General features: G+C 40.8%; 1 protein-coding gene across 1 annotated transcript in view; it reads right to left on the reverse strand.

The window, feature by feature from the left end:
* PREX2 (phosphatidylinositol-3,4,5-trisphosphate dependent Rac exchange factor 2) overlaps window positions 1-24,584 on the reverse strand; it is a 187,227-nt gene extending 162,643 nt beyond the window's left edge. Inside the window, exons 1-2 of the mRNA XM_087751836.1 lie at window positions 24,424-24,584; window positions 24,105-24,327 (exon numbers count right to left, since the gene is read on the reverse strand). Of these exons, the coding sequence (XP_087607962.1) occupies window positions 24,105-24,245 (141 nt within the window). The 5' untranslated portion in view covers window positions 24,246-24,327; window positions 24,424-24,584. The remainder of the gene's footprint in view (window positions 1-24,104; window positions 24,328-24,423) is intronic.
* Between the last annotated feature and the right edge of the window lie 2,664 nt (window positions 24,585-27,248).

A 27,248-nucleotide genomic window follows, 5' to 3' on the forward strand; every position in this document is an offset into this window, starting at 1 on the left:
AAATCACATTAATTAGCTAGGCAGAAAAGTTTCAAAGCATACCAAATGCTTACTAGAGCTCACTCTGCTATTGTGTTTAACTTTGAAAACAAGTCAGGATGAAGGAAATCTACATGGTAAGCATACTTCAGCTACAGAAAAAAGGTTTTAATCTGCCTAGAAATTGGCAGCCGCTCGCTGTGTTTTCTATACTTTATGTTATGTTTCTCTGCTCGCTGGAACGAATTGGCTGCTATGAATGAAAAGAAACTTTTGCATCTAATCAGTGGCATGAATTTAGACTGAAAGCTGCTGTGCAGGACTTCTGTGAAGAGTCTGGGCCCTCTGCCATCCTTGTGCTTGTGAATGAAACGGCGTGAGCTTCATGCCCTCCTCCTCCCCCTCCCCAGCTGGGGCCTTCGCCCTTCCCTTTGCTGGGGGGACCAGGGAACCAACCCTTTGCTGGTGAGACGACCATGACCCAGAAAGGCATTCAGTGCCATCAATGCGCTCGCTTGAGAGATCTCAGCTGCGCTTTCCATCCTGCGGCTTTCACTCCTGGTTTCTAAATCAACTTGTGAACCAATGGTGAGGCAGCCCTCCCGACTCACTCCCTTGATAAATAGGCCCCTAAACTGATCTCTGACCTCTCTGCATACTTTTCCTAAGTTACTGCTGACCCTAGAGAGTCTGCACCCCGCTGCCCGCACAGGTTCGACTTTGTTTTTCTATCGGGACATACTGATCAAGAAGAAAACTGAAACAAACCAAAAAAACTTTATTACCATACAATTACTCTAACAGCAAAGTCCCTATTCTTCTATTCACTCGTAAGAACTACCATATGTTTTTGATTAAAGTACTACAAGTCAGTGAGCTTTCAGGAGATACAAAATAATACAAAATCTATTTAGGCTAATGGAATTTCACATTTGTTTCAAAATTGGTGATAGATGTCCTACTCAACCAAAGAAGTTCCTAACAAGCTAAATTTCAAATATAAAATATTGCTGCATCTGGATAAAGACCCAGCTGCTGTCAAGTAATTCATTTAATTAACTTAAGAGCTGAGTCAGACTTGGAGAACAGGCTATTAGAAATTTCAAAGAACAAACACAATGTCTGTTTCAGATGTGTATTTGTTTAGCTCTCTTCTATAGTCTTTAACTGTGTTCAAATACTACTTAGAACAGCTTCAATAATGTGCTTCTTAAAACAGTAAAGCTATAACATACCACCATTTTCCATAGAATACTATGTTAATGGTTTTCTCTCATTTAAAACATGAATTTACTAAACTTCTTAGCACGCAATTCAAGTTTATCACTTAAGTTTTCAGAAACTTCTTGGTATAATATCCAAGTTTTCCCAAAGTTCTGTTTACATATCTACCCAAAGAATTTATGCAGATTTGTTTCCACTCAAACAGTAAATATTACTAAACCCTTGGTTTTTTGCATTTTTCATTAAATAACACTTCTGCTTTGCTAAACTACTTAAAAAAAGCATTTTACTAAAAAAAGGTACACTCTAGTGCATCTCAAGTAACCTACAGTAACCTCCAAACTTTCAAGGAAGCTTCTAGCTTCCAGTGCAAGGAAGGTTACTGATCTCCATCACATGCGAGGAACCTTCCCCAAGCACAGGACCAGTATGGCTCCAGAGCCAGCTTCCCTCATCACCTCTCTCCATCCAACACACAAGGTATCTCTGTGTCCCACAGTAAAATACGGGACGTATCAGAGAGCAAAACTGCAGGTGAAGTGTGAGGTGCTCTGTCAAAAGTTGAGAGACAGGACTCAAAGCTGTCTTCAGAGGAACACTTCACATCAGAGGCTACACTGTGAAAGCAATGGAATTCTACGGTGATCACCCCCTTTCCGTGTCACATGACAGATCCTCAATAAAACAGATATTCCCTGGCTGTTGCAAAAAAACGGGGTTGGTCAAGCAGAGAGCTGATCATGGCAGGAAGCGGAGCCAGGATTAATATTCTGGCTAACTGAAAGAGCAGGAGCTGGCCTAGTTGTCCCCAATGTCATAACACTGTTGCACAAATTACGTCTTTATCTACACCACCAAGTAGATGCTATACGGAAGAAGAGTTGTTCGTATGATGACAGTGAAAACAACCAAGACGAGGAGTAACAGGGTTAGAACTTCAACAGACACCAGCCACTGGCACTGCAACAAAGACTGATCTTGCCCTGCTCCTCTCTGTCCAACTCACTTAATGTGAGCAGTGAAGTACACTACCCTCTAGTAATTGGTTTTTGTGTTGTTTGTTTTTTTTTTAAGCTGAGAAACATACATTCTGCCACGTAAACTGATAATCACTTCTGCATAAGTTATTAGCCTTTACATTCAGAGCAGAAATCTCTACTGCTTCAATAGACTAACTAGTAATAATAAAAGATTAACTAATCCTCAAAGCTTACCAGAGCAAGAAGCACTTTTCTTGTGTTTCACAGCTATTTCCAAATAGTCAAGGAACAAACAGGAAGACCTAGGAACCCAGAATTTCAGTCCAAGTTTTTGACGCAGAGTGCACTCAAGTGTTCGTATGTATTAATTTCTGCTTAAAATTTATTGGCTTTTCCTGCCTGTCCTCCTGCCCTTGCTCGCCATTTCCACTCCTGTCATCCACTTCCACCTCACAATTCTGTTGATTTTTGCTTTTACACTTCTCCCTGACCCTGCATTTATCGACACATTCATCCTCCATTTATTGGGTGGGAGAAGAGGCACAAAGTCTTTCCCAATCCAGGTATAAGGTTTGATACCGAAAGGGTCCAGACTATCAGAAATGTAACTGCTCGGAAAATCCCGCTCAGGCCAGTGGCTCTGGACTGGAACAGGCTCAGGGGCTGTAGAGAGATGGGAAATGAAGAGTGCAATCAGTGCAGCGGTGTGCAGGGTGCCAAGAACACTGAGTGCAAACAGATTCTGTGGGCAGCGACGGTAGAAGCTTCTAATTAGCCTCCACTGAGCGCTTCCGAGCTTTTCACTTGGTTGAACTGACTGGATCTGCACACAAGAGTAAAAGCCAATTCTCTGACATTAGGAAAATAACCCCACCACATCCTCCACTTTGCCTCCCTCTCCCTCAAGTTTAATAAAGTTCTATGACATGTGAAGGTGCCAGTGTACTAACCAAACACACAGAGAACTCTATTCTTGCATCTTATCTGTTTATTAAGAGCAAATGTAGTGTGCTTTACTGACTTGGCCATAAAAAAATAAAGATAAGCTCTTCATTTGTGCTGAGCGCTGCATGCAGGATGAAGTTACCACTCAGTGTGCTGTACAAAGTCAGCATCACCATATTTTCCCCATACTATAAAATTATTAAAATATAAAAACTTTAAATACCTCTTTTCACCTTAAAAACTTTAAGTACTACATCATCAGATCAAATGAGTGTTGGTTTTTTTTTAAATTAAAATTAATAAAGCACTATCTAGCTACCTTTTGCTAACACAGAGCACATACATATCACTCAAAGGGACCAGTTTATATTTAAATTATTGTTAATACCTGAAGCACTGTTTTCTCTTATCCCATTGCTATGTTTTCCCTGCAGTACCTTCAAATTAAGCAGCCCTCCCTTTTATCTGTTTCCAAAACAGTTATCTCAGCCAGGTTCCCAAAGCCTGCTGCTCTTTGCCCCAGCAGTATCGATGGCTACTCTCTCATACCAGTGATCCTGTTCAACAGGACGGTGGATCAGCTTTTCACATCATGTTTTCTTGCACTATGGCAGGCCAATCTACCTTAGACAGAAGGAGCTAGAGGTTCACTATTTCAGACACATCAGCAGGAGACAGCTAAATTTACCCTTCATGCCATTTCCCCAACCAAATCCAGAAGACCCATAGAAAGCTTCCAGCGTCCATAGGTACACATTCAAACTTAAAGTTACCCATAATTATTAAAATGCTTGAGCTAAGAAAATAAAATTCCAGACACTCAAGTCTCTTCTTCTGCAATTTGTTATTGGCAGTTGCTGTAGCATTCATTCATCAGTCTCCCTCTGGTCCTCCCCGTAGTTCATTCAGCAACGACTCCAGATGCCAGTCGTCAGAATCCCCACCCGCAGCAAGAAGTGGCACCACTGACAGGAACAGCATGGTCTGAGTTCCAGTTGTTCCAAATAATGAAAGCCTGAACGTACTGTAAATAACAGGCAAATCTCAGAATAACTGTGCCATTTTGAGAATGCTTATCCATTATGTGTTATCCAGCACTATTATCAGAACACACAATCTACAATACACATTAACAGTCTTTTTGGCTAATGTAAATTTAGACTTTCAAAGTAAATATTTGTTTGAATTAAGACAAAGCACTTCCATGACAACACTAGAGTTCCAGGATAATGTTAACTTCTTAGTGCTTTTCAGAGCTAGAAGTACGTACAGTAGCTCCTGTAAAAGCCTTTAGAAACACAGACACTAAGTACGCTTCTGGAAACTTAAATATTTTATTCGTGGTCACTTAATGAATTCATTCTTGCTGTGACCAAAGAGAGGTGATAAAATCTGTCATCTCTTATCCACACTAGGGACAGACAGAAAAGACTGAAAGTAAAAAAATGGAATATGAATAAAGGAATTCTTTAACAGCATAAGAACAGTTTTCAAGGGAAATCTAAAGATGAAAAATTATAGACAAATCTGGTGGAAATCTTGGCTAAAGTAACACCAATAAAGAAAAATGGATTATATAAAGGAAAAATCTATTGGTCAGCATTTAGGAAGGGTATTTAACTTCATATAGTAACTCAGTGAAAAAAAAAGAGACAGCCTCCTAACCAAGGTGCTCTGCATACTCCTTGAGGTAATTTCTCTTCCCCCATGTAGTGGTTTAACCCCAGCCAGCAATGAAGCACCACGCAGCTGCTCGCTCACTCCCCCCCAGATGGGATGGGGGAGAGAATCTAAGGTAAGATTGTTTTCCTGTAATTTCCAATTAGCACATTCCTAAGTATGAGCATACAAATTTAGAAGTTTATTGTGCAAAAGTTTGTTTACAGAAAATTAGGAGGAATCTAAATGTATTTTCATTCTTGCATTATCATAGTACTTATCACTGAAACCATTCTTTCTCATTAAGGGAAAAACTGCACATAGACTTTTTAATTAAAAAAATCAGAGCCTCTGGGGGGCAAGAGCAGCAGTATCTAATTCCCCAAGGCCAGGTGGCAAAGTCCTGAATAGCAGTCATTAAAAGAGCGTTTAAAAAAAGAGAAAATTATCAAGTGTAAGTACAGACAGAGGTTGAGATGCAGTGCCTTGCCTAAGTCCTGTCCCCGTGTGAACAGCTGGGAGTAGCACGAGCACTGGCAGACAAACTGCTTTCACTCTGCACCAGAAACACGGGAGATTTGAAGAGAATCTGAAATTTAACCAGCAGTCTGGTTCCTCAGCTCTTTGTCTTAGCCTGGGCATAGCATCAGGCTACATCATAATTGATGTTAATTATCCATTTTTACCAGGATATTAATCATCCCCTAGAAACAGTAGATTCACATGGACAGCTGACTTCTTCTCTGTACCCCGGACACAGCCTCTGCACATGCAGCTACAGAAAGTCAGAGGGGTAAGAACCAGCAGTGACAGGCTGATGCCTGCTGTGGATGCACCCAATCTACAGGGCGCTACCAGTTGTTAGGGATTTCACAAAGATTTTGAAATCTCTTTGCGTCATTTATCAGACAATATTCTTCCAGGACTGGCTATAGCCCTTAAATATTTTGAAGCACTCTCTTTAGGTCTCAAGCTAAATAGATGAGCTACCATTGGTCTATAGTGCTTTTTGAACAATTCTGTTGTACACATTTAACCAAAAAGACAAAAATGATAATATAACACACGTTTCCCACAGATATAAAATGTGGGATTTGTATCTGTTCATCTATTCAAATATCAGTGAGATGTTATTAAACTCCACAGACCAAGGTTTGTTTTTTTTAAAAAATACACAAAAAAAACCAACCACAAAAACACAAATAAAAAAAAGACAAGCTTCCAGAGAAGAAAATATGCATATAATATACAACAGACATAAAATAAAGGGAAAAAATGAAAGATTTAAAATTTCTTTTAGCGATATGTTTCTACAACAATTAGAATGGGATAAACAACTATACTCATATGTGAGGCCTGGTCATGACTCATCATGGCTTTACAATCCACATAATATTTTGGGATGTGTGTAAATTAGAATTAGAGACATACTAGGAATGGTGGGCTAGATATATCTGTATATGACAGTCTACTGAAGTAGAAACCGATTTATAAAGTGATATGAAAAACCTTTACATAGAAGGTCGAGATTTGGTAGCACCTGTGGTAGCCACTTTTCCTAACCGTGAAAATTCAGGAAGACAGCAATCCCCTAAAATCTTGGGTTTTGTTGTATTAGTAGAGGCTTTTTAGAGGCCAGAAATATTATTCTAAGATCCTCTCTGTACGAGCTATGCTTCATTTTCTCTCAAAACCTTAGAAGTGAACTGACTTTAAAATTTGGTTGCATGTGGCAAGTCTGCAGTTCATTTAGATTTTTCATTAACCAGAAAAAAACCTCAAATCTTTCACTGTACAAGACTTGCTATCACAACAGGAATATTCAATATGCAAATATTTGCTTCCCATCCACAGTGCACAGTAAAGCTATAGCTGCCCTTCTGACCCTGAATGTGGCACCTATCTCTTACGTCCAGTTATCTATCAAGAACACCATCTCCTGCAAGACAAAAAATAAGTAACTAAAATTTGAATAATGGGAGAAATAAAGGGTCAATAACCAGAATTGCTGTGATATACTAGTAAATTCCTTGTGGAATCCCGTGGGATAACTATAGTGAATGCTTCTTCCGTTACCACTAGCCATCATATGAGAAATGTTTACTCTGCAAAATTAAAAGGTTTAGAAATAAATGGGAAAGTCAGAGTCTGATGCACTGCATTAGCCCAGAGCTGTTTGGTGGCTGCAAAACAACAGGAAACAGAATGGAATAGCCATTACAGCCTTTATTGCCATGGCACATTAAGACAGACAACGGCCTACAAAGAACAAACAGTTTAGACACAAAATAACATTTTGCCAAAATCCTGTTTTACATGTAACAGTTCTTGCAGTCAAAAGCCAAATTATATTTGGCAAGTAAGTATGGGGAATTTTTCAGTACAAAGAAGCGTAATATGCAAATGCATAAGAGTAGCCGTGGTGGTCATATTTTAATTTTTTTTTTTTTATATTGCAATACCATTTAGTCCAAATCTAGCTATTAATTTTTTTTTATTAGTAAAAGCTACAAGTGCAAAAAATCATTGTTACTTTCTGTGCTGGAAGCTGCTGTAATAAAGAGGAAAACTAATTAATCCAGTATATTTCCAGTACACATTTCTCACAAGATGCCCAAATTAACTTCATTTTTCATGATACAGCAGTTGCCAGCAGAAAATAACAATTGCTCACACATCCCATACAGTAACCTACATAAAATCAGTTTAAATGTCAAGAGAACTGAGTATTTTATGTAACGCTGCCATTGATAACTGTTGTAAAGTGGCATTTGTATACAAAATAGGTTTGACAGAGAAATAGGAGAAGCTCCAGAAGATAAAAGGCAATTCCTTTTTACCATTTGCCTGAAAATTTTGACTCAGACCCAAGAAAGTGTCTGAAAGGATCCCATTATCAAAAACATTTCTCAGTGAAGAAGTGTACTGCAAATTAATCTGGCAAAGCTATGTTTTACTGGATTGTACACATTGAAAACTGCATTACGAAATCTAAGTTAAGAACTTACCGAGATTGAGTAGTAACTAGTCAACTTAATGACTTTAAAATTGATAGTATAGCAGACGATAAACTACTATAACTATAAAATAGAATTCACTTTATTAAAAAAATGTTTTTAACTTTGCAAAAGTTTCTTCACTTAGTCTATTGAATGAAATGATCAATTAATTGTACCAGTACTACAGCTCCTGTTAAACTTTTATCTTCATGTATTCCCACTAGAATAACCTTTAACCATTGCTGAAGGTCATCTCCACCAACTCATGGGAGTGTTCTGTAATACATGTAAATATGTAATATATGGTCTGTGATATATATATGAATATATATATGAAATTTGAATATGTATATGAAATTTGAAGACAAGCAATCTCTTACGAACTCATCAGGCTGAATCTTGACTTAAACGGTTTTTGCAGTGGGTTTTTGGGGAGGGTTAGATCCTTTGTCCTTCCCTACCTATGGAAAACTACAGCTTATAGTATAGCAGTATCAGTGCTATTTGTCCTCAGCCTCACATGAAAATTTCATCACTGTATTTGCTGAGACACTGATTTAGCAGCTTTCCCCAATTTTGCCCTGGTACAGTAGACTAGAAAACACAAAACCAAAGCACAATTCTTTTTTGCAGTTCAAATCCTTATTATTCTGAAAAGCTTTCAAGTCTACTGTATTCATACTCTCCCCTGCTTCCCTTTTGAGGATGTCAGAGTCAGGCCCGCAGTAGGCACACAAATGTGAGGACTATTTAATATCATTTGATTTCATCACCTATCCAAAAGCATTCTAACCACACCACAATATATTGGAGTGTTTATAAAGAGGGAACTTTAAGCTTTCTCTGCTGTAATTTACTATTTCTAGATGCAAATACTGAAATGTAATCAAGACATGTAGAACATTTAAGAGAGTGAACCACTGCTTTTCATTAGAGATCACAGCAACTTCATACACTAATGAAAGCCAGTTCTTTGTGCACTCACACTCGGACTGAAGAAAGCTTTACCTTCTTTGGGGCCAAAGACCTCTTCCATATCTGCAGAAAACAGGAAACTTTCCTTCCCATTGTTTCTGTCCGGTCTGACTACTGTAACAGTTCAGTATAACTAAACATGGGAAAAAGTCCCTTTATTTCCTGTGAGGACAACCTCATAGCATATGGGAAGAAATTAACACACTCATACAGAATATAACTGCCAACTTCCAGGCATTATTCTTAATAAACAGGATCTCACGCAGTGTCAAAAAGATAAATGAATGAGGAGTAACCTTAAAGTAAACGAAAATAAAAGTTATTGCTATCAGGTCTTCACTCTCCTGCCCCTGCCCACATAAAAATGCTTCCAGGTATATTACAATGTATTTAAATGTGGTAATCACATACAATAAATTTTGTCATTTCCATTTTGTGCTGGCTTTGGCTGGGATAGAGTTCATTTTCTTCATAGTAGCTAGTATAGGCCTATGTTTTAGATTTGCGCTGGAAACAGAGTTGAGAATAGAGATATGTTTTCGTTATTGCTGAGCAGTGCTTACACACCCAGGACAGCTGACCCAGACTGACCAAAGGGATATTCCATACCATATGATGTCATGCTCATCATAGAAAGCTGGGGGAAGAAGGAGGAAGGGGGAGACATTCAGAGTGATGGTGTTTGTCTTCCCAAGTGACTGTTAGGCGTGATGGAGCCCTGCTTTGCTGGAGATGGCTGAACACCTGCCTGCCATGGGGAGCAGTGAATGAATTCCTTGTTTTGCTTTGCTTGCATGAATGGCTTTTGCTTTACCTATTAACCTGTCTTTATCTCAACCCACGAGTTTTCTCACTTTTACTCTTCTGATTCTCTCCCCCATCCGACTGGGGGGGAGTGAGCGAGCGGCTGTGTGGTGCTTAGCTGCCAGCTGCGGTTAAACCACGACACATTCATTAATTCCAACATTATTATTATTAATGGTAGTTATGTGTTGTTTTGTGTAACTAAACTATAGCCAACATCTTATTAGAAAACAAACCTTTCTACTTAGAGAAAACAGCAGATATGATCCTTCTATTTAAGAGGTCTCCTCTGTAATTCTAACCCACAGAAGGATCTCAACACTGCCATAAATATTTCCAACATTATGAAGCAATCTGCAACTTGTCACTTTCAAAATGTTAAATCAGTCAAACATCTTGAAAAACCTGGAGGTCTCTTTTACTGGTAAGGTTGAGATCAGCTAAAGACAGCTCATGTTTTGCTCTCTTTAATTACAAAATTCTCAATTATCTCTTGATAATTATTGAAACTCCATATTGTATCATAAAATAAATGAAAATAAGCCAACAATAACTAAATGCAAAGCTAATGGTATTTTCACACCTCAAGCTGACTGCATTTGAAGATATCCAAGAAACTGCATTTCTACCTTATTGCTAGCTACACTCACTTCAACCACCCCACAACACAGTTAAATTAGGTGCCACTTGTGGTCCCAGAAGTTAACACTGCAAAAGCCAGTGATGCCTGTCCTGTTTACAGAAATACTACAATTTCAGGAAATCTCATCGCATACTTACATGTTTCAAAGGGGGGGTTTGTGTGCTTTTTCACTTTTAGAAGAACCAGTAACTATTCCCTCTCCTTTTTTCTTCATTTCCAGTATTCTTCCCCTCCTATTTCCAGAGCGCAGTTTCTCCTGTAATCTTACACCTCTCATTCTTCATATTTATTACTGTTGTTGACTACTTTTGTCCTTCACTGAGCCCTCTTTCCACACCTCTTCCCCATACAGTTTCACACTGCAAGACAGAATGGTGAGACGGACAGCAAACAGCAGCTACAAATCATACTTCAAGTATCACTGAAGGGCAATGAAGTTGGTGAAGGGTCTAGAGCACAAGTCTTCTGAGGAGCGGCTGAGGGAGCTGGGGTTGTTTAGCTTGGAGAAAAGGAGGCTGAGGGGAGACCTTATTGCTCTCCACAACTACCTGAAAGGAGGTTGTAGCGAGGTGGGGGTCGGTCTCTTCTCCCAAGTAACAAGCGATAGGACGAGAGGAAACAGCCTCAAGCTGCACCAGGGGAAGTTTAGGTTGGAAAAACTTCTTCACGGAAAGGGTAGTCAGGCATTGGAAGAGGCTGCCCAGGGAGGTGGTTGAGTCCCCATCCCTGGAGGTGTTTAAAAGAAGGGTAGACGTGGTGCTTGAGGACATGGTTTAGTGGTGGACTTGGCAGTGATAGGTTAACGGTTGGGCTCGATGATCTTATGGGTCTTTTCCAACCTTAATGATTCTATGATTGATTCATCTTCCCGAACCTCTAAAAATAGCACTTTCAATATCTAAAGGTAAATGAAGGGCAGAAAGCAGGGCCTAAGTAAGGTGCTAACTACACTTTGCAAAAGAAGGATAAGCAGAATTCTTTAATATCTTTCGGTACAAAAAAAGTCATAATTGAGTACCTCAAACATCTATTACACACGTTTGGGGGTTTTAATTTTTACCATCTGAAAACTGTTGTGCAAAAGATTAAACAAAACCAGGGTGAAGATCAATTATACTGACACCAGAAGAATTCATCCCAAACGAGTTTAAAAGATGATCAGAAGCATGAAAGGGCTTTCATAACAAGAATACTTAGACTTGGACTTCTAACAAGAAAAATAGTGATGCAAGTACTTAGTGAATTTTTCAGGCAAGACATTTAAAATGAGCAAAAGGAATTATTTTGTGGGAAACACATTCAGAAGTTACTGGTGTCAAAAAAATACAAATTGTATAAAAATAAAGTAGGTAAACTCAGGGATTGCTTAGTTTGCATCCAGGCCCTACAACCACAATCTCCAGTACAGACAGCCCCCAAACCACTGGTGCCTGAAGCTGGGAAGGATACACCCTCCTTAAGTAATGCTACTAACCACCATTATAAAAAAAATTACTGTGATAGACCTATTATTAAATCTATCACAGCAATTCACAGGTTCCTTCCAATACTTCTTATTTTGGGTCTTTATCTTATACTGCAAGTTCATTTTTAAGTGGTATTTTATAAGCTTTCAGGAACAAAAATCAGCAGGCACTGGAAGGAAGAAAGCAGCTATCATTATAAATTTAGGGTGGCCATTTTTACAAAGGCATTTATGAATCAGGACATATTTACTGCCTTCCTGCTTTATATGGCTTCTGCAAAATAACTCTTCCCCACAGACAATAAAGGGATAAATAGGAACTAATCAGTGATGAACATTTTACAAGTGACAAAACACGAACTCTACAGGTATGTGCCACTCTTTCCCTTCCCTCTACCTAGTAAGGCTTTGGTATCTTTTTAATGAAAGCACTGCTTATACACTGTAGAGCTTCAGTTGCTTCCACGTCTGTTTAAGTCTCAAATGCCTCTGTGACTCTTAAAGCAAAGTCCCTTTACCACACGCACACTACAGAATCCAAGGATGTTGTCTCAAAGCATCGTCTCGTATGCTATTTCTTCTAGGCATCTGGATACACCATATGCTTAAATTCCTTGGGTAAGGTAACTTAGCACATACTAAGCAATAAAATGAAGTGATTTTCCAGTCTTGTTACACAAATTCATAGCATCCCAGAGATCAATCACTTTGTTATACAGTACATCGTTTCAACTTTATAGCTTTGTGCTTTAAGTGTCCAATTTTTTTCAAAATGTCATAGTAGAGATTAAGAAGTAAAAATATAGCCAATTAAGTTTACAGAAGAACCTGAGAATATCCTGAAAGTGTATCAAAGGCCAGGGTAGAGAAATCTTGCTTACCATTCTTCCATTTTGTATCTAGTACTTTCTAGCTTATTTCAATAACACAAAATGGGAAGTTGATGACCGTTACGGTATCTTTTGTTAAAGAAAATACAAACTAATGAATTATTTCAGGGCTTGCTCCACTTTCATGCTGTTACCTAGTAATCAGTATTTAACTTCATTCTCAATCTGGAATTAATATAATAACATAAAGCCAGCTTTGTTTTAGGTACACATTCATGATGTTTCAAACTGTCATGCTTTTGGGGGTGGAGGGCAGTGAGGACACAAATATAAGGTTTGCCGCTGGATGTGTCTCCAAGTGTCTCACCTACTTCACCAGTTTGTGCCTATTACAAGGTAGTCTTTCCAATACAGACACTCGGCTACCAAACTCACCCTTCAGAGCTTGCCAGCAAACTCTTCCTCAACAAGCCCCAAGACACAGGTCTCTGAAGGCTTTCTGTAAGCACAACTTCATGACGTTAGTAAGGCAAAGAAATTAGGCTTCTCAAAAAAATGGACATTTACAACAAATATAACAAGTATAAGCACAATTCCAGCCCAAGTGAGAAAACTCTCTTGTAGTTTAGCCTTTCTGACTTACAGTTCCTGAAATATGTCCCAGCCATTTCAGCTGGGGACTCAGAGGTCACAGCCACACATATGTTCCAAGTACCACCTTCAGATTTGTTTCTCAGACTGCCGAGTACATGACACTAATCATTGTCCCTCAGCCAGCCAGACCTAGCCAGCCTTTAAGCTCTGACCAGCCACTACCCAATTATGTTTTCTCAATTGCTTTTCTGTGATGCAAATAAAAACATCTTTATTACCTACCAAGAGGCTGAATTCCCAAGTACAGAGAATCTCCCATGGCCCAGCTCATACCTAACCAGCTACAATGAGGATTAACTGCATAAATCTCATGGATAACTCTTCCTGACCTAGATACTCTCCATGTTTGCAGCCTATTTCTCCCTTTCTATTCAGCCTGCCAGCTGACTGCTCTTGCCGAATCCATGCTATTCAAATTGATTTATATCCCTGATGGAGCTCTTAACACCTCATCTTTAAATATTACAGAAGACACCCTGCACACACCTCAAGCAACTCAGCTCTCCAGTACATTACCACATTCTTGTTGAGATCGCCTATAACACGTAACTAACATGGATACCTGGTAGGGCAACAAATCATTTTCCGAGACTTGTCCAAGAACATTCTGACTCCACTGAAGCTCCTATGTCACATCATGTTTGATTTTGGCATGAGGAGGCTGGGATTGTTGAGTCAACATGTAGGAACACATCCATCCGTCTCTCTAGGAATGACTCCATTTAAACAGCCTGAGAAATTAACAGTGCATTTCACAGGGCAAAACAGAAAAAAACTTTTTAAATATAAATTCACTTATCAGTTGATACTGGTCACGTGCTCTAGCTGTTATACTAGGCAAAACTGTATTTAGAAAGCAAACATATGAGTACATAGAACGTATATAAACTTCAGGTATAAATATCAGCAGCTACAGCCAAATTTCATTTCGAAGTGAGAATGCCTACAAAACTTCCCTAGGAAGGTCAAGGAGTGGATTATTTACTCTGCTGCATTCAGCAAGATATTACCAATTTGTCAGGGGGCCTGCATCACACAAATGACACTGAAATAAAGAAAGCCACCCTCCTACACCTCATTACTGTTCTCTCCACTGCTCTTCAGTTATAACTGTTTCTCCTACCCATTCCCCTACACTAAACTCGTGCTCTTCAGCCTTGAACTTGAAAGCTCATGAGGTATGCCAGATGACTTGGCAGCCAGGCTGCCAAAAGCAAAAAGGAGAATCAGGAGGTCTCATGGGACCTAAAGTTAAGTGTCAGCCCCTCATATCTCAGTTCTGTCCCTACAAGAAGATAACTTCAGCTGTGAACAGTCTATGAGAGAACCACACGAGCAATAAAGCTTGCACAAAATGAAGCTGGCTTTGAAGAATTATCCTTGCAGTTTCTCAGACATTTTAAGTAGACAACCATTCTTCTAGCATCAATCATAAATAAAGGGAAAGGACTGCTTTGCTGTCAGAGTACTGAACTGGGAATCAAGACATCAGATTATATTTCTGGCTCTGCCACAAACTTCCACTGGGATCCAAAACTCGAGATCTGTCTCTAAGTTTCCCATTTGTAGAACTACTCAGATTTGATTTACTAATGACAGCAATGCACTGAGAGATCTCTGAATAGAAAATATTACAGAAGCGCCAGGTTATCTGTTTCCTGAGCAAATATAATACAGTGGAAAAAATATCTGTGTATCTGAGTTTCCTCCTGGATTTTGAATATTTGTTTGCTGAACAGTATAGCCTGGCCATCTGCATTGCAATTTCAGAGGACAGAGGAAAAAGTAGAGGTGCAACCCTGAAAAATTTGCTCTCCTGAAGAGTTGAAACTTCAAGACAGTCTGCCTTTTTCCTCATCATATCAATAAATTGCAAAATTGTTGAGTTGTATAGTTGGAAGAGACCTACAGAGGTCACCTAGCCCAACTGCTTGAGAAGAGCAGTGTCAACTAGAACAGGTTGCCCAGTACTGCCCAGTTGAGCTTTGAACAAAATACAGATATTCCACAGCCTCTAGGCAACCTGTTCCAGCTTTTGACCATCCTCACGATAAACAATACTTTTCCCTCTCACAATGAGTTGGAACTTCCCATTTTCCATTGCCTCTCCTTCTTCCACTGTGCACCTCTGAGAGGAGTATGGCTTCCTCTCCTCCATATCCACCCATCAGTGAGATGCAGACAACAATAAAGATTTCACTGAGACTTCTTAAGGTCGAAGAAACCTTGTTCTCTCAGCCACTTTTTGCAAGTAACATGCTTCAGGTCTCTCATCACCTTGTTGACCCTCCACTGGACTTGCTCCAGTACATAAATTTATTTCTTGAACTAGGGAGCCCAAAGCTGGGGCCACAAAGGTCTCACAACTCTAGAGTAGAGGGTAAAGAATCATTTCCCTTGACCAACAGTGTCACTGTGGCTAAAATAGCCCAGGATGCTGATTGTTTTCCACACTGCAAGGGTGCAATGCTGACTCATGTTCCAGTTCTTGTCCACGAGCACTGCCAGAGCCCTTTCTGTAAAGCTGCTTCCTGGCCCCCAGCCTGTACTGGTGCATAGCGTTATTCCACCTCAGGTGCACGACTCTGTGTTTTCCTTCACTGAACTTCATGAAGCGCCTGTCAGTACTCGAGCCTCTTGAGATCCCTCTGCTGAAAATACACCTCCCTGTCCCACCATTCAGGACATTACTGAAGACACAATACAGTATTGGTTCTTGAGGGACACTGCTCATAACTGGCCACCACTTGTGGTTTGTGCTGTTGACAACTCTCCCTTGAGTCTAACAGACCCACCAGTTTCCCCACCCACCTTCTTGTCTATTTATCCAGTCCAAATTTATGAGATCTGACTATAAGGATACCATGTCAGACCATGCCAAAGACTTTGGTTAAATCAAGGTAAACAATATCCATAGCTCCACCAAGTTCCCTGAGCCAGTCGTCTCCTCATAGAAGGCAATCAGGTTGATCAGGCATGATTCACCCTTGGCAAATCCCCAGAGGCTGCTTCCAATCACTTTATTTTCCATCAGCTGCGTGGAAATGGTTTTGAAGATTATTCACTGCACCACCTCCCCAAGGACTGACGTGAGGCTGATGAGCTCGTGCTTCCCCAGATCCTCTTCCTTGATCTTCCTGAAGCTAGGTTTGACATTTGTGTTTTCCCAGTCATTAGGAACTTTCCACAATCACCATGGCCATTCAAAGATGACAGATAGGCCCCACATTGACATCAGCCAGCTTCCTCAGATGCATCCCATCCGATCTCAGACTTGTGTATATCCAATTGCCATAAGTAGTTTCTAACTGTGCCGCCTTCTGCTTTAGGCAATGACACATTCTCACAAAATCTGCAAGTAAGCTTCGAGAGGCCTAAGGGAAACCCTTATCGGTGAAAACTCCAGGAGAAAAAGCATGGAGTACCTCAGCCTTTTCTATGGCCCCTTTTCACGAGGCTCTCTGCCCCACTGAGCTGCAGGCACACATTTTCCTTAGCCTTCCTTTTGCTACCAATGTACTTACGGAAGTCCTTTCTGCTGCCCTTCACATCCCTCATTTCAATGCCAGCTGAGCTTTGGCTTTGCTATCTCCAGTCTTGCCTGTCTTCGTATTCCTCCTGAGTAGCCTGTCCCTAAGCTCTCTCGAGTGCCTCAGCAATGCACACAATCTGTTCACCAAAGACAGGGACAATCCTGCTCAGTACGAACCAGAAAATTGAACCAACATGCATGCAGTTTAGAATTAAAGCAAAAATAGTTAAACAAAATTCCTGAAAAAGAATATGCATTAGTACATAAGTATACAAAAATATTCACAATACTTATATAAAAAGGTAGAGCCTAAATTATTCTAATTATTAATAAAAATTATTAACTTATTCAAGTCTATACTTGATTCATGGGTAGCCCAATTCCTTTCCAAACAGGGACATAACATACAGACACATGGTTATAGCCTTCTACAGACTGGCAAGTTGCCCCCACCAGTATCTTAGGTCAACTATAGCCAGTTTGGATTTGTTTATTTTGGCCAAAATACAGCTCCTTTTGGTTTCCAATGTGAAGAACTTCTCAGTTCCTCCTATAGTGTAATACTGTTACTAACTTTGAATTCCTCTGCTTTGAAAAAATTGTTCTTCATGCTAACCCTACCAAAAAAATACAAACCAACCTTGGAATACATAGTTTCAAAGCACTTGGTGTTTTAAAATGGTGACAAAAATTACTACTGAAGAGGGTTGAAAAATATGTCTCCATAAATATTTGAAATCACTGCAAACAGCATACTATTCAACAGCGTTAGGCTGCACAGAATAACTTAAGTCTGGACATATTGATTGACAGTCCCCTCCAAATAGTCTCTTCTAAATTAGCAGCTCACATTACAAACTTGTGAAATATATGTGGCAGGAGAGTTAGGACTGAGCTATAAGGCAGAGCAAAGGAGTAACTGGAACACTGCAAATAGAACAATATTTATAAATACAGATAAATCAAGAAGTTGTACAACACCCCTAAGCATATCACGGTCTCCAGCATGATACATCTTAGTCTACAGTAAGTCTTATGAACAGAAAAGTTTCTTAAATGCTATGAAACAAAGATTTCTCCTTTCAGTATTTTAGACTTTTCACTGAACATCTAAACAAACCACCTTTTTTTCTTAAAGAGCAGCTTTCCAAAATATAGGCCAAGTACATCTGAGAGCAATAAGAGGAAATCCATTGAAAAATATGAAACAGCTCTCTATAGTGCAGTATAATACCTTACACTTCCAAACAAGATAAGATACATGCTTGAAAATTCTTCTGAACAACCTCTGCTTTTTGCCATTGTCATTCCTTGCATGAACTCTGTGCTCAGCTAGTAGAGATGCGAATAATCTTTCTTGCTAAGCCACTCCATAAAGCAAGCATTCAACCTCGGGGGCAGGGGTTACAAAGAAATAAACAGCTTTTAAGCAGTTACCCTCACTCTGATAAACACCACAGGTGGTGCTATTGATATAGCCAAGCAAAGTCAAATAAGAATAGAATACCACATTCAGATTTTTTGTAATGCTTAAGCAAGTTAAGAACAGCAGAAATTGGAAGTGAATGGAAAAGATATTGACTTTCTATGGTAATTGTGTTTGCACTTCCTTTTGACTTTTTATGATGAAGTCGCCATAGAATGTTGTTTTTCTTTTCCTGAAGAGAAAGGAAATCACATAACCTTATCAAAAAATGCAGGCAGCTAAAACCCTTCCCTTCCATTCATTTAAATCCCTTTTATAAAATATAAATGCAATTATGCAAACCATTATGAAGTCACTAACCATTACTGTAATTGAGATATACATATAACATGTTTAGAAAGTTGGACTCAATGATGCTTACGGGTCCCTTCCAACTTGAGATATTCTATGATTCTATGATATATACACATATACACAACAACAACACACACGTGTTGTTATTGTATCAAACTACAGCCATAAAATATTATCTAAAAGTAGTTCTTTTGTGAAAGGCCTAACACCTAATTTCATCATCTAGCGTAACCATTTGAGGAGTTTCAATCCAGGACACAAATCTTCTATGGCTGGTCAGGGTTAGTAACACTGAATTTGACTAAAGTTTACCTGGAGTCTCAATTACTATTAATCACTTGTCCAACTAATTAGTCTGCTCAACAATCAGAGAAATACTTATTGAGCCAAGAGAAAGGAAAGGCTCAGTGTGGCAAGGAAATACAGATCCTGAGGTGTCACACAGCCACCAAGGAGGCTGGGCAATAAACCTTATGAACAAAATCTCTTTATGCCCGTTGAAAAGCAAGGACTCGGCTTCCCTTAACAGGGCACGCATTTAAAGAAAATGAACCCTTTTCCCACTTAAGGGCAAGCAGAAGAGAGGAGAGAAGATAGTACAGTAGTATTTAATGGCATTAAACTGACATTTGAGACTTAACTGGCAGGAATGTATATAGATTCACAGAAGAGATACTGTAAACCATACTATAGTCTACATAATAAACTAGCTTTTTTTTTCCCCCCCCAGCTGCTTCAGGATCTAACCAGTCACCCCAGATGAGGCCGTGGGGTTTTGGAAGGCTTACACAAGTGCCAACATCTGCTTCTATTCCCATCAATGTCAAATTTGTCAGAACACGAAACTGCACCAGAAAAACAATCCCTGTCAGAAAAAATATACTCTACTTCCACGGTTATCCCCTGAAGTACCAAGTGCAGCAGATCTATTACATTTCCAATTTCTATTCCAAAATATTTTTTTTCCCCAAACATTTATATACATATTTATATATATATATATATTTTACATATATATATATATATATACACACACACACACCCCTACTGTTGCCTATTTCCCTGCAGTGTATGTGCATCCTGAAGTTCTTCATGGCTTGGTTTGCCTTTACCGGCCAAGCAGTCAGCGTAAAGCACAATCATAAAAACTAAGCCTTATACCAAGTTACAAGGTGACAAATTAAGCCAGCCACTTTTTGGCAACTCTTTATTATTAAATACTTTTTAATGTCTCGGCAACTTCTACCACAGTTTTACTACTCTCTTTACTGCTAGTACATTGAGGGTTCAGGTAAGTACCCCGGTTTATACAGTAAATGAAACCTTACATGAAAACATTATGCAAATTTAAAGAAACTTATTTTTTAAAACATTCATTAAAAAAATGAAGTACATTCCCCAGCATAAAATCGTGGACTAAGGAAAATCTTGGAAAAGTTGATTCAGTTTTACTCTAGTTAGCCAACTGTGCTTACAGAGCAAAATAGGAAATATTCATTTTATTAACACAGAGCACATTAAATATAGACACTTTTGTTTGCTGTAAAGAATGAAATAGATAAAGTACATATTGATAAAGTCACAACATTTTTTAAAAAAAGCATCTTTACCATGAACACTAAAAGTAATATTAATTAGTCAGTTACACAGTTGGATGACACGTAATTATTTTAGACACAGTAAATATTCACCAATTGTTGTTTTCTCTTCCCTCCAGAAAGTGCATTTTGGTGAAAAAAGATTCTCCTCTATCCTTGCAAGTACAGCTTCTCTTTCATTGGCAAACAAAGATTTCGTCACAGGAAGACGATATGATCACAGAGAGATCACCCAGCAGCAGAAAAATCCCAATTGCTAATTTAGCCAGTAAAGTATCAATAGTTTGTAACTGAAACCTCATATTGGAGCTCTTAATGAACTCCAACTGTAGGTATAGTTTTCTAAAGTGTTTTAGTGCCTCAGGTAAATTCTTCCATCACTAGATTAATTTCTTTTAAGAAATGCTACATGCTAACAAGAACAAAATCTCTGGTATTGCAGTGACACTCCAAATGTTATAATGAAATGTTTGAAGGAAAAGTGTAAGCCTTTCTTCATAATTTCCTGTGCATGCCTGCTCCCTCCAACATTGCTGCAACCACTGGGGGACTTAAGTTTATCCACCTCATGTATGTTTACATACCTCACTCAGATGGGCCCAAAATTGTTATTGCTCAGTATTACTGATGTCTCAACATACTGAGCTACTGTAGTTTATAACTGGAAGATTCAGGAGATCCGAAAGAATAATATTAATACAACCAGACCTTTCCACTCAGATTTGATCTGTGATGAGTGCAGATTAAAAACAATATACTGTATTTACACAGTATAAAGCCAAAAAGAAGAGGTGAACAAACTCACATGGGAATGACTACTCTGCTACATCTATCTAATAAAAGCATTAATATATTATATCTTCTGCTTTGCACTTAATAGCCTTGTAGACTTTTGACAGAATACACAAACCAAGCTGCTTCTTACTCCACTGATGATAACTGGAGGATAAAGAATCACAGAGGAGTAGGGGAACAAAAATATGTTAAATAACCAACCAGAAGTTTGTCCTCAGTGAGACACTCTTTAATTCCAATATAAACTGAAGAACCTACATAAATCTAACATATAACAGACATGTTTTTCCAGTGTAGGGAAACCAGCAAAGCATTTCCCATGTTGACAGACACCAGCAAAGTCACTTCCTCCTTATAAGCTCTTCATTCTCCAGCCAGCCCCAAACAGTACCAGGCAAAGGGCCATTTCCCCAATGTGACTGCATCAGCAACAGTCTCCTCCTCCCACCACTCGGATAAATCAGGCTTACGCTTCATTTCCACGTCTACTGCCCATTGCAACATTTTGCCTCAGCCAAAGGGGTCGTAGACGTTATCAATTCACAAGATCTCATGAAGTACTCAGGAAAATGAGTTGCGTGAGGTATGATGGATGTTGTGCTTCCACACAAATCCCACTTATATACTGTCCCTTTCCTACGCAATAACAATCAATTGAAGAAAATTGATTGAATTTTTCTGTTCCTTAATTTCGCTGCCTCAACAGGGCATGTACACAAAATAAAGATTTCAGTCCAAATGACTGAAAAGTTAGCTGTCTTGCCCACCACTACTACACAAGTGCTAACATACTTTTCCATATGAACCATACACATCATAAAAGATTGCATTCTGTAACCCCACAGAAGAAACAGACTCCAACCCTGAAACCACAGGGTTTTTTCATTTATCTAAGTGAACACTCTGTTCCTATTAACTTCAGTGAAAACTGCAGGTACTCCGTGCAAACCATCAGAAAGACTATAACTGGCTTCAGCTTTTCAATCATAAAGGAATCACAGTTTCTACCACAATGAGCTTTACTGATGATGTTGAGACCTGGAAGCCTAACTCTTAACTTTTATTGGAACTTCAACCCCTTTCGCTGCCTCTACTTTAACAAGAAGTCCTGCAAAATAGGATAGGATTTGGACAGAGAAGCAGTTGGTGCTGGGACCCCACACCGTTGGGGGGTGGGAATGTCACTTCAGACTAGCTCTAGTCTACTCCAAGGAACTGCACACTCATTAGCAGCCAGATGTGCTCTTACAGAAAACCTTCCAGTTCACTTCCATCCAAAGGAACCCAGGCTGTGTGCCCCAAGACCACCTCACGGCGTGAAACAAAGTAAGCTGGGATAGTGTTTGTATCTCAGAAGAGCTGGTCCTAGGAAAATGGTTTTAAGAAAAAGAAAGGGAACCATAAGCCTAGGACACCTAAATGAGAGGATCTAGCCTCCAGATCAGGAAGTAACCACAGGAACAAGTACAATGATGGTTTTGATGGCTTATGTAAAATAAACGGGATGGTCTCCATACTGGCCCTAATCCAGAGTTGTCCCTCTCATAAAATCCACACCACAGCACCACAGCTGCTCTCAACAGTAGTCCTAGCAGGTAGGCCAAGGAAAGCTCAGGAGCTGTTTCCTCAAACCAAGGCTGAGGTACGGTTGAAACGCATGCCATTTCCCTGTGAAGGATTTACATCTCTGAACTGTCACTTGAACCCTGTTCACAGCCATTAATGAATATAAAAAACTTGACGCAGAACAAGGTATTTAACTCCAGGACTCCTCCCTTTCTCCACATGATTTATTTGGATCATCTTGATCCATACTGCAAAAAGACTTATTACTGAATTCAGTATTTGGATGCAACTTGAAATACATACAGAGTCTGCTCTTTAGAAGGAGCTGAGCACTTACTGCTTGAACATCAATAGCTGTTATGTCTTAACTGTAGAGTCCAAATTTAAAGATGTAACAAACTTAAAATTTGCTGAAACGACCTAAGACTCTGACTTAAACCAAATTTGGGGCTTAAGATAAAATACTGAAGAACATTCCTTTAGGATAGGTATTTTTTACAACAGGTAAAATCTGATTGTTAAATGGAAACCTGTAAAACTCAATCGCACAGCCACTTTCTCAAATATATGTTAAATTTAAAAAAAAAAAAAAAAAAAAAAGAAAACACATTGGACCATTTACCATTTTTCATGGTTCTGCTGAGGATAAACATATGGAGAAAATAAGCTACTCTGTAGATCTTATTTCACTCCAATGCCTGTGCTTTTATTCTCCCTGTCACAGCCAAGTTGAGAATTTCCTTTCATGATAATGAGCAGAAAGTTCACAGATCTCAAGGCAGCAAAGCAGGAAGTTTGCAGTTTGAAGGATTTCCCCTCTTCAATGGGACAGGGGAGGAGAGAAGAGTATGAGGGGGCTACTGTGAAATCTTTTGCAAACTTAAGCAGCTGATTTGGACACACTTATCTCAACAGGGTCCTGAAGAGATGCTACTGAGACCGTGCGCAAATGAAACACTGCCCGCATCTGTTCTGTAATAATTTGTCACTTTGGCTTTTTGAGGGAGTGAAAACTCCTGCCTGTCTGATTAGGGTGTTACCTGGCACAAATAATCCTATCACCAGTGCTAGCCAGATGCAGAAGGAAGCTAGAACTGCTGCAAGACAGCTCTCCCCAGAACAGCTACCTTCCCAGCTGACCCCTGTATCACAAGGCAGGAGTGAATGCCACACGTGGCTTTAATGCCAAGCAGCTGCTGCACACCAGCAACCCCCGTCCTCCTCCCTACCCCCCTGCACCGCTGCGTTTCACGGGCTATCGCAAGTCGTGGAACTGTGAACACAAGCCCCCGCACCCAAGGCAGACCTGGACCCCAACACATCCCCCCCTCAGCCTCCGTGCCCGGAGAACCGCTGAAGCGAGATCACCAGCGCAGGCTCTCCGAGGAGAGCGGCTGAGGGGGGGAACACACGACCCCTCCCCAGCCATTTCAAAACCTGTTCCTCTCCCTCCCTTTAAAGCAGAAGCAGCCGCCCCGCAGAGCTCGGGGCGGGAAACCCTCTCCCGGCTGCGCGCCCCCCGTCCCGCAGCGGCAGCGGCGGCGGCGGCAGCCCGCCCCGCGCCCCGCGCTGGCCGCCGCCTTCCCCGCGCGCCGGCGGGACCCGGCGCGGGGCGAGCTCGGCGCGACGAGGCGAGGCCAGGCCCCCCCCGCTTCCCCCCGCGCCCCGCCGCTCACCGACACCAGGAACTCCAGCGTGCCCACATAGTCCCGCTCCGTCTTGAGCAGCTCGTTGAGGACGCAGACGCGCAGGCGAAGCTGCTTCTCCAAGTCCTTCCCGCTTTCCCCCTTGCCTTCGCCTTTGCTTTCCTCTGTCATGGTACGGCGAGGAGGAGCGGCGCTCCCAGCCCGGCGCCTTTCCCGGCTGCAGGCAGCGCTGCCTGCGCGCCCCGGCACTGCGCTGCGGACAAGGACAACAAAAGACCCCGCTAAGTTACATAGCGGGGCCGGGCTCCGGCCGGTCCCCAGCCGCGCAGCAGCCTCAGCCCCTTCTCACCCCGCTCCAGCAGCGGCCCGAGGTCCGGAGGCCAGGAGCCACCCCAGAGCCGGCTCCTTTCCCGTCAGGAAGGGGACGCAGCCTGGAGGAAACGAGCGGTTCCCAGCGCGCCCTGTTCGCAAAGCCTCCGCAGCAGCACAGACTTGGACATTAATCAAAAGCTTTGTATCCATGTGACTCCAACCCCTTCCCCCTCTTCGCTAAATCTCAGGAAAAAGGAAACAACTTCAGGGAAGGTTGCGTGCCAGCAGCTGCCTGTTTCACACACAAGCTGCGAGCTCCAGTTTGAGGCTAATTGCAGATCTCCAACAACAGAGCACAAGAATTATAAAAATGTCCCAGCGAGCTGGCTGGCCAGGGAATCAGCGGTTGGTTTTGTTTTGGTTTAATCATCAGCAAAAGAGCTGTTTCAACTTTCCCTTCCACACCTTCCCACGAGACGTATAGTACAACATATATCGCAACGGATATGTATTACAAATACGTGCTATGATATTCTTCTGCACAAACGTACACAACTAAGCATGTGGATGTGCTAAGCAGGTAGAAACAGTATATTCTACAATAGAGACAGAAAAGTTCCTCCAAGACAGGGGGTTTTTTAGGGTTTTTTTTGTTTAATGAAACAAGGTGCTATAAAATCCCCAGGTTATACAGTTTTCCTGTCTGCACTGGAAGTTCGGATTTGCGTGACACATTAAAAGAGTAAAAAAGAATTCAGCAACCTTTTCAAACAGTTAGCAAAAAGTATATAGCTACTTTCTACAAGAGGAATGGATTTCTTGAAAACTGAAATGTGTCAGGACGCTACCATGTGAATTTTGAGACCACTGCTGAAAGCTAAAGGTCTCTCTGGCTAGCTCTTCGATCTGTGACTGGAAAGCAAATCCAGGAATTCAATTTCGAGATTCCATATCAAAGTATCTTTCTCAACCTGCAACATCCTAAAAGGAAAGAATAAAATGGAAACCAGGGTGTAAAACTCTTCTACAGCCACAGTACAAGCGGAGGCAGCAAGAACAGTCCTTACTGGGAGAATAAGCAAAGACATTCGTGTTCTGATAACTAGACATCGTCTAGCTGTCTGCCTCAGACATCTACTGGGAGCTGTATTCTCTGTTTCCCACAAGATGTTTCTCAAAGAGCAGAAACAAAAAGCCTGTTTCTTTGAATGTGTCCTACTTCCCTGCATCCCGCCCTTCCCAAACACACACAGCTCCTCCGCATAAAACCTAGGCAAGAAGCAGCAGTTGCTGGGGCTGGTTCTGCTCCAGGTATCCTGCTCGGCCATTTATGCATGTGCAGGCTAGCCCGCAACCTTGCCTACTGACAACAGCGTAGCCCTTTCCTCAATGGGACACTAGCCCATTCCAACAACAGGCAGTGATTTTCATGAAAATCAGAACTTCATGTTTTTAAGGACCTCACTCCCCTGCCAAATCTGCTTCATATGGACTGATGGACTGAAAGCAGACTGGGGCAGAAAAGCCAACGCAGTTCAATCATTGAAGCTTGTTCCCTTAGGAAACCTGTCTAAAATGGACAACGTGTCTGATGATTCGCTAGAAACTTTTTCACCCTGTCGGGTGGGCTTCACCAGTGAGGCAGAGAACCGAAGTCCCAAAGCTCTGTGGCATCTGCCCTGGTCCTGTGGAGGAGATTAAGTGCTTCACACTTGCTTGCACTAGCACCAAGAAAGCGGATGCTATGGTGGAAGGGGAAAAAAAAAAAAAAAAAAAAAAAAAAGAAAGAAAGAAAGAATGATCCACTGAACCCCATGATAGTACAAGTTTTCCCAAGCGATAAACAGCAAATGGATCTGAAACCACCAAAGTAGAACACCAAGCTACTGCCTTCACCAAGCTACTGCTTTCCCACTCCTCAGTGCATGTGGGTGCCCTTCCTCAGACAGTCATAGCCAGGTGCCTCAACCTAGTTGAATTTCCTGTTAGCGAGTACCTTTCTTTTAGGCGAACAGAAATAAGAGACGGCTACAGTTTCTGATTTCGGACATTCCCCTTTGCTCTTGGCTTCGGCCATGTGCCATTAGTTTTCACAACCCACATGCATGCTCACAGACCAAGGGGAAGGCTAAAAGAGGCAGGAGCAGCAGCTTACTGTCTTTTTCTTCCCCATCATCTACAGCAGTAAGAATCCCTTCCCTTCAAAGGTTTGTCATCTCATTGCCAGGAGACCTTGAAGCCTAAGTGATCCTTGTCCCAGTTTACACTCCAGCTGTCCTCACACAACTGATTCTTGCTCCGTCATTGAGGCAGGCAGCTTCCAGCTCTTTGGGCCAGCAAAAGCATAACTGACAACACTGAAGAGATTTTTATGACTCACTTAAGGCCACTGAACCCAGCAAAGCGCACAGCAGATGTGCAATGATAGGGAAAGTAGTTCTAAGTACCAGACACAATCTATGGAAAACATACGTGCATACAAGCTTAGCCAATTTTCCTGACAACCTGCTTGAAGTACTAAAGACAAGGCCAAATTACTCTTTCCCCCCTAGCTTCAGGAAAAATCTGAATTGCTCCAATTGTAGCTTTCATTACACCAAAATTGGAAAAAAAATAAAATGAAAGAGAGGTAGATGAAACAAGATGTTGTAAGCAACTAAAGAGCAGATTTAGGAAGTATCAGGGAACCTGACTAATAGGTAGCATTACCTGTCTTAAACACAGAAACAAGTTATGTAAAACAGTATATTGATTATGCTAGCATGTGTGAGACAGTAATTCTTGCTCTCCATGGGGAAAGCTATAGGTTTGGGGAAACTACAAAAATCAGATTGTTCCCATGGGATAATGCTGCACCTTTGG

The sequence above is a fragment of the Nipponia nippon genome, unplaced genomic scaffold (assembly GCF_047370975.1).
Source record: "Nipponia nippon isolate SJK-2023a ecotype South Korea unplaced genomic scaffold, ASM4737097v1 scaffold_1, whole genome shotgun sequence".
Classification (NCBI taxonomy): domain Eukaryota; kingdom Metazoa; phylum Chordata; class Aves; order Pelecaniformes; family Threskiornithidae; genus Nipponia; species Nipponia nippon.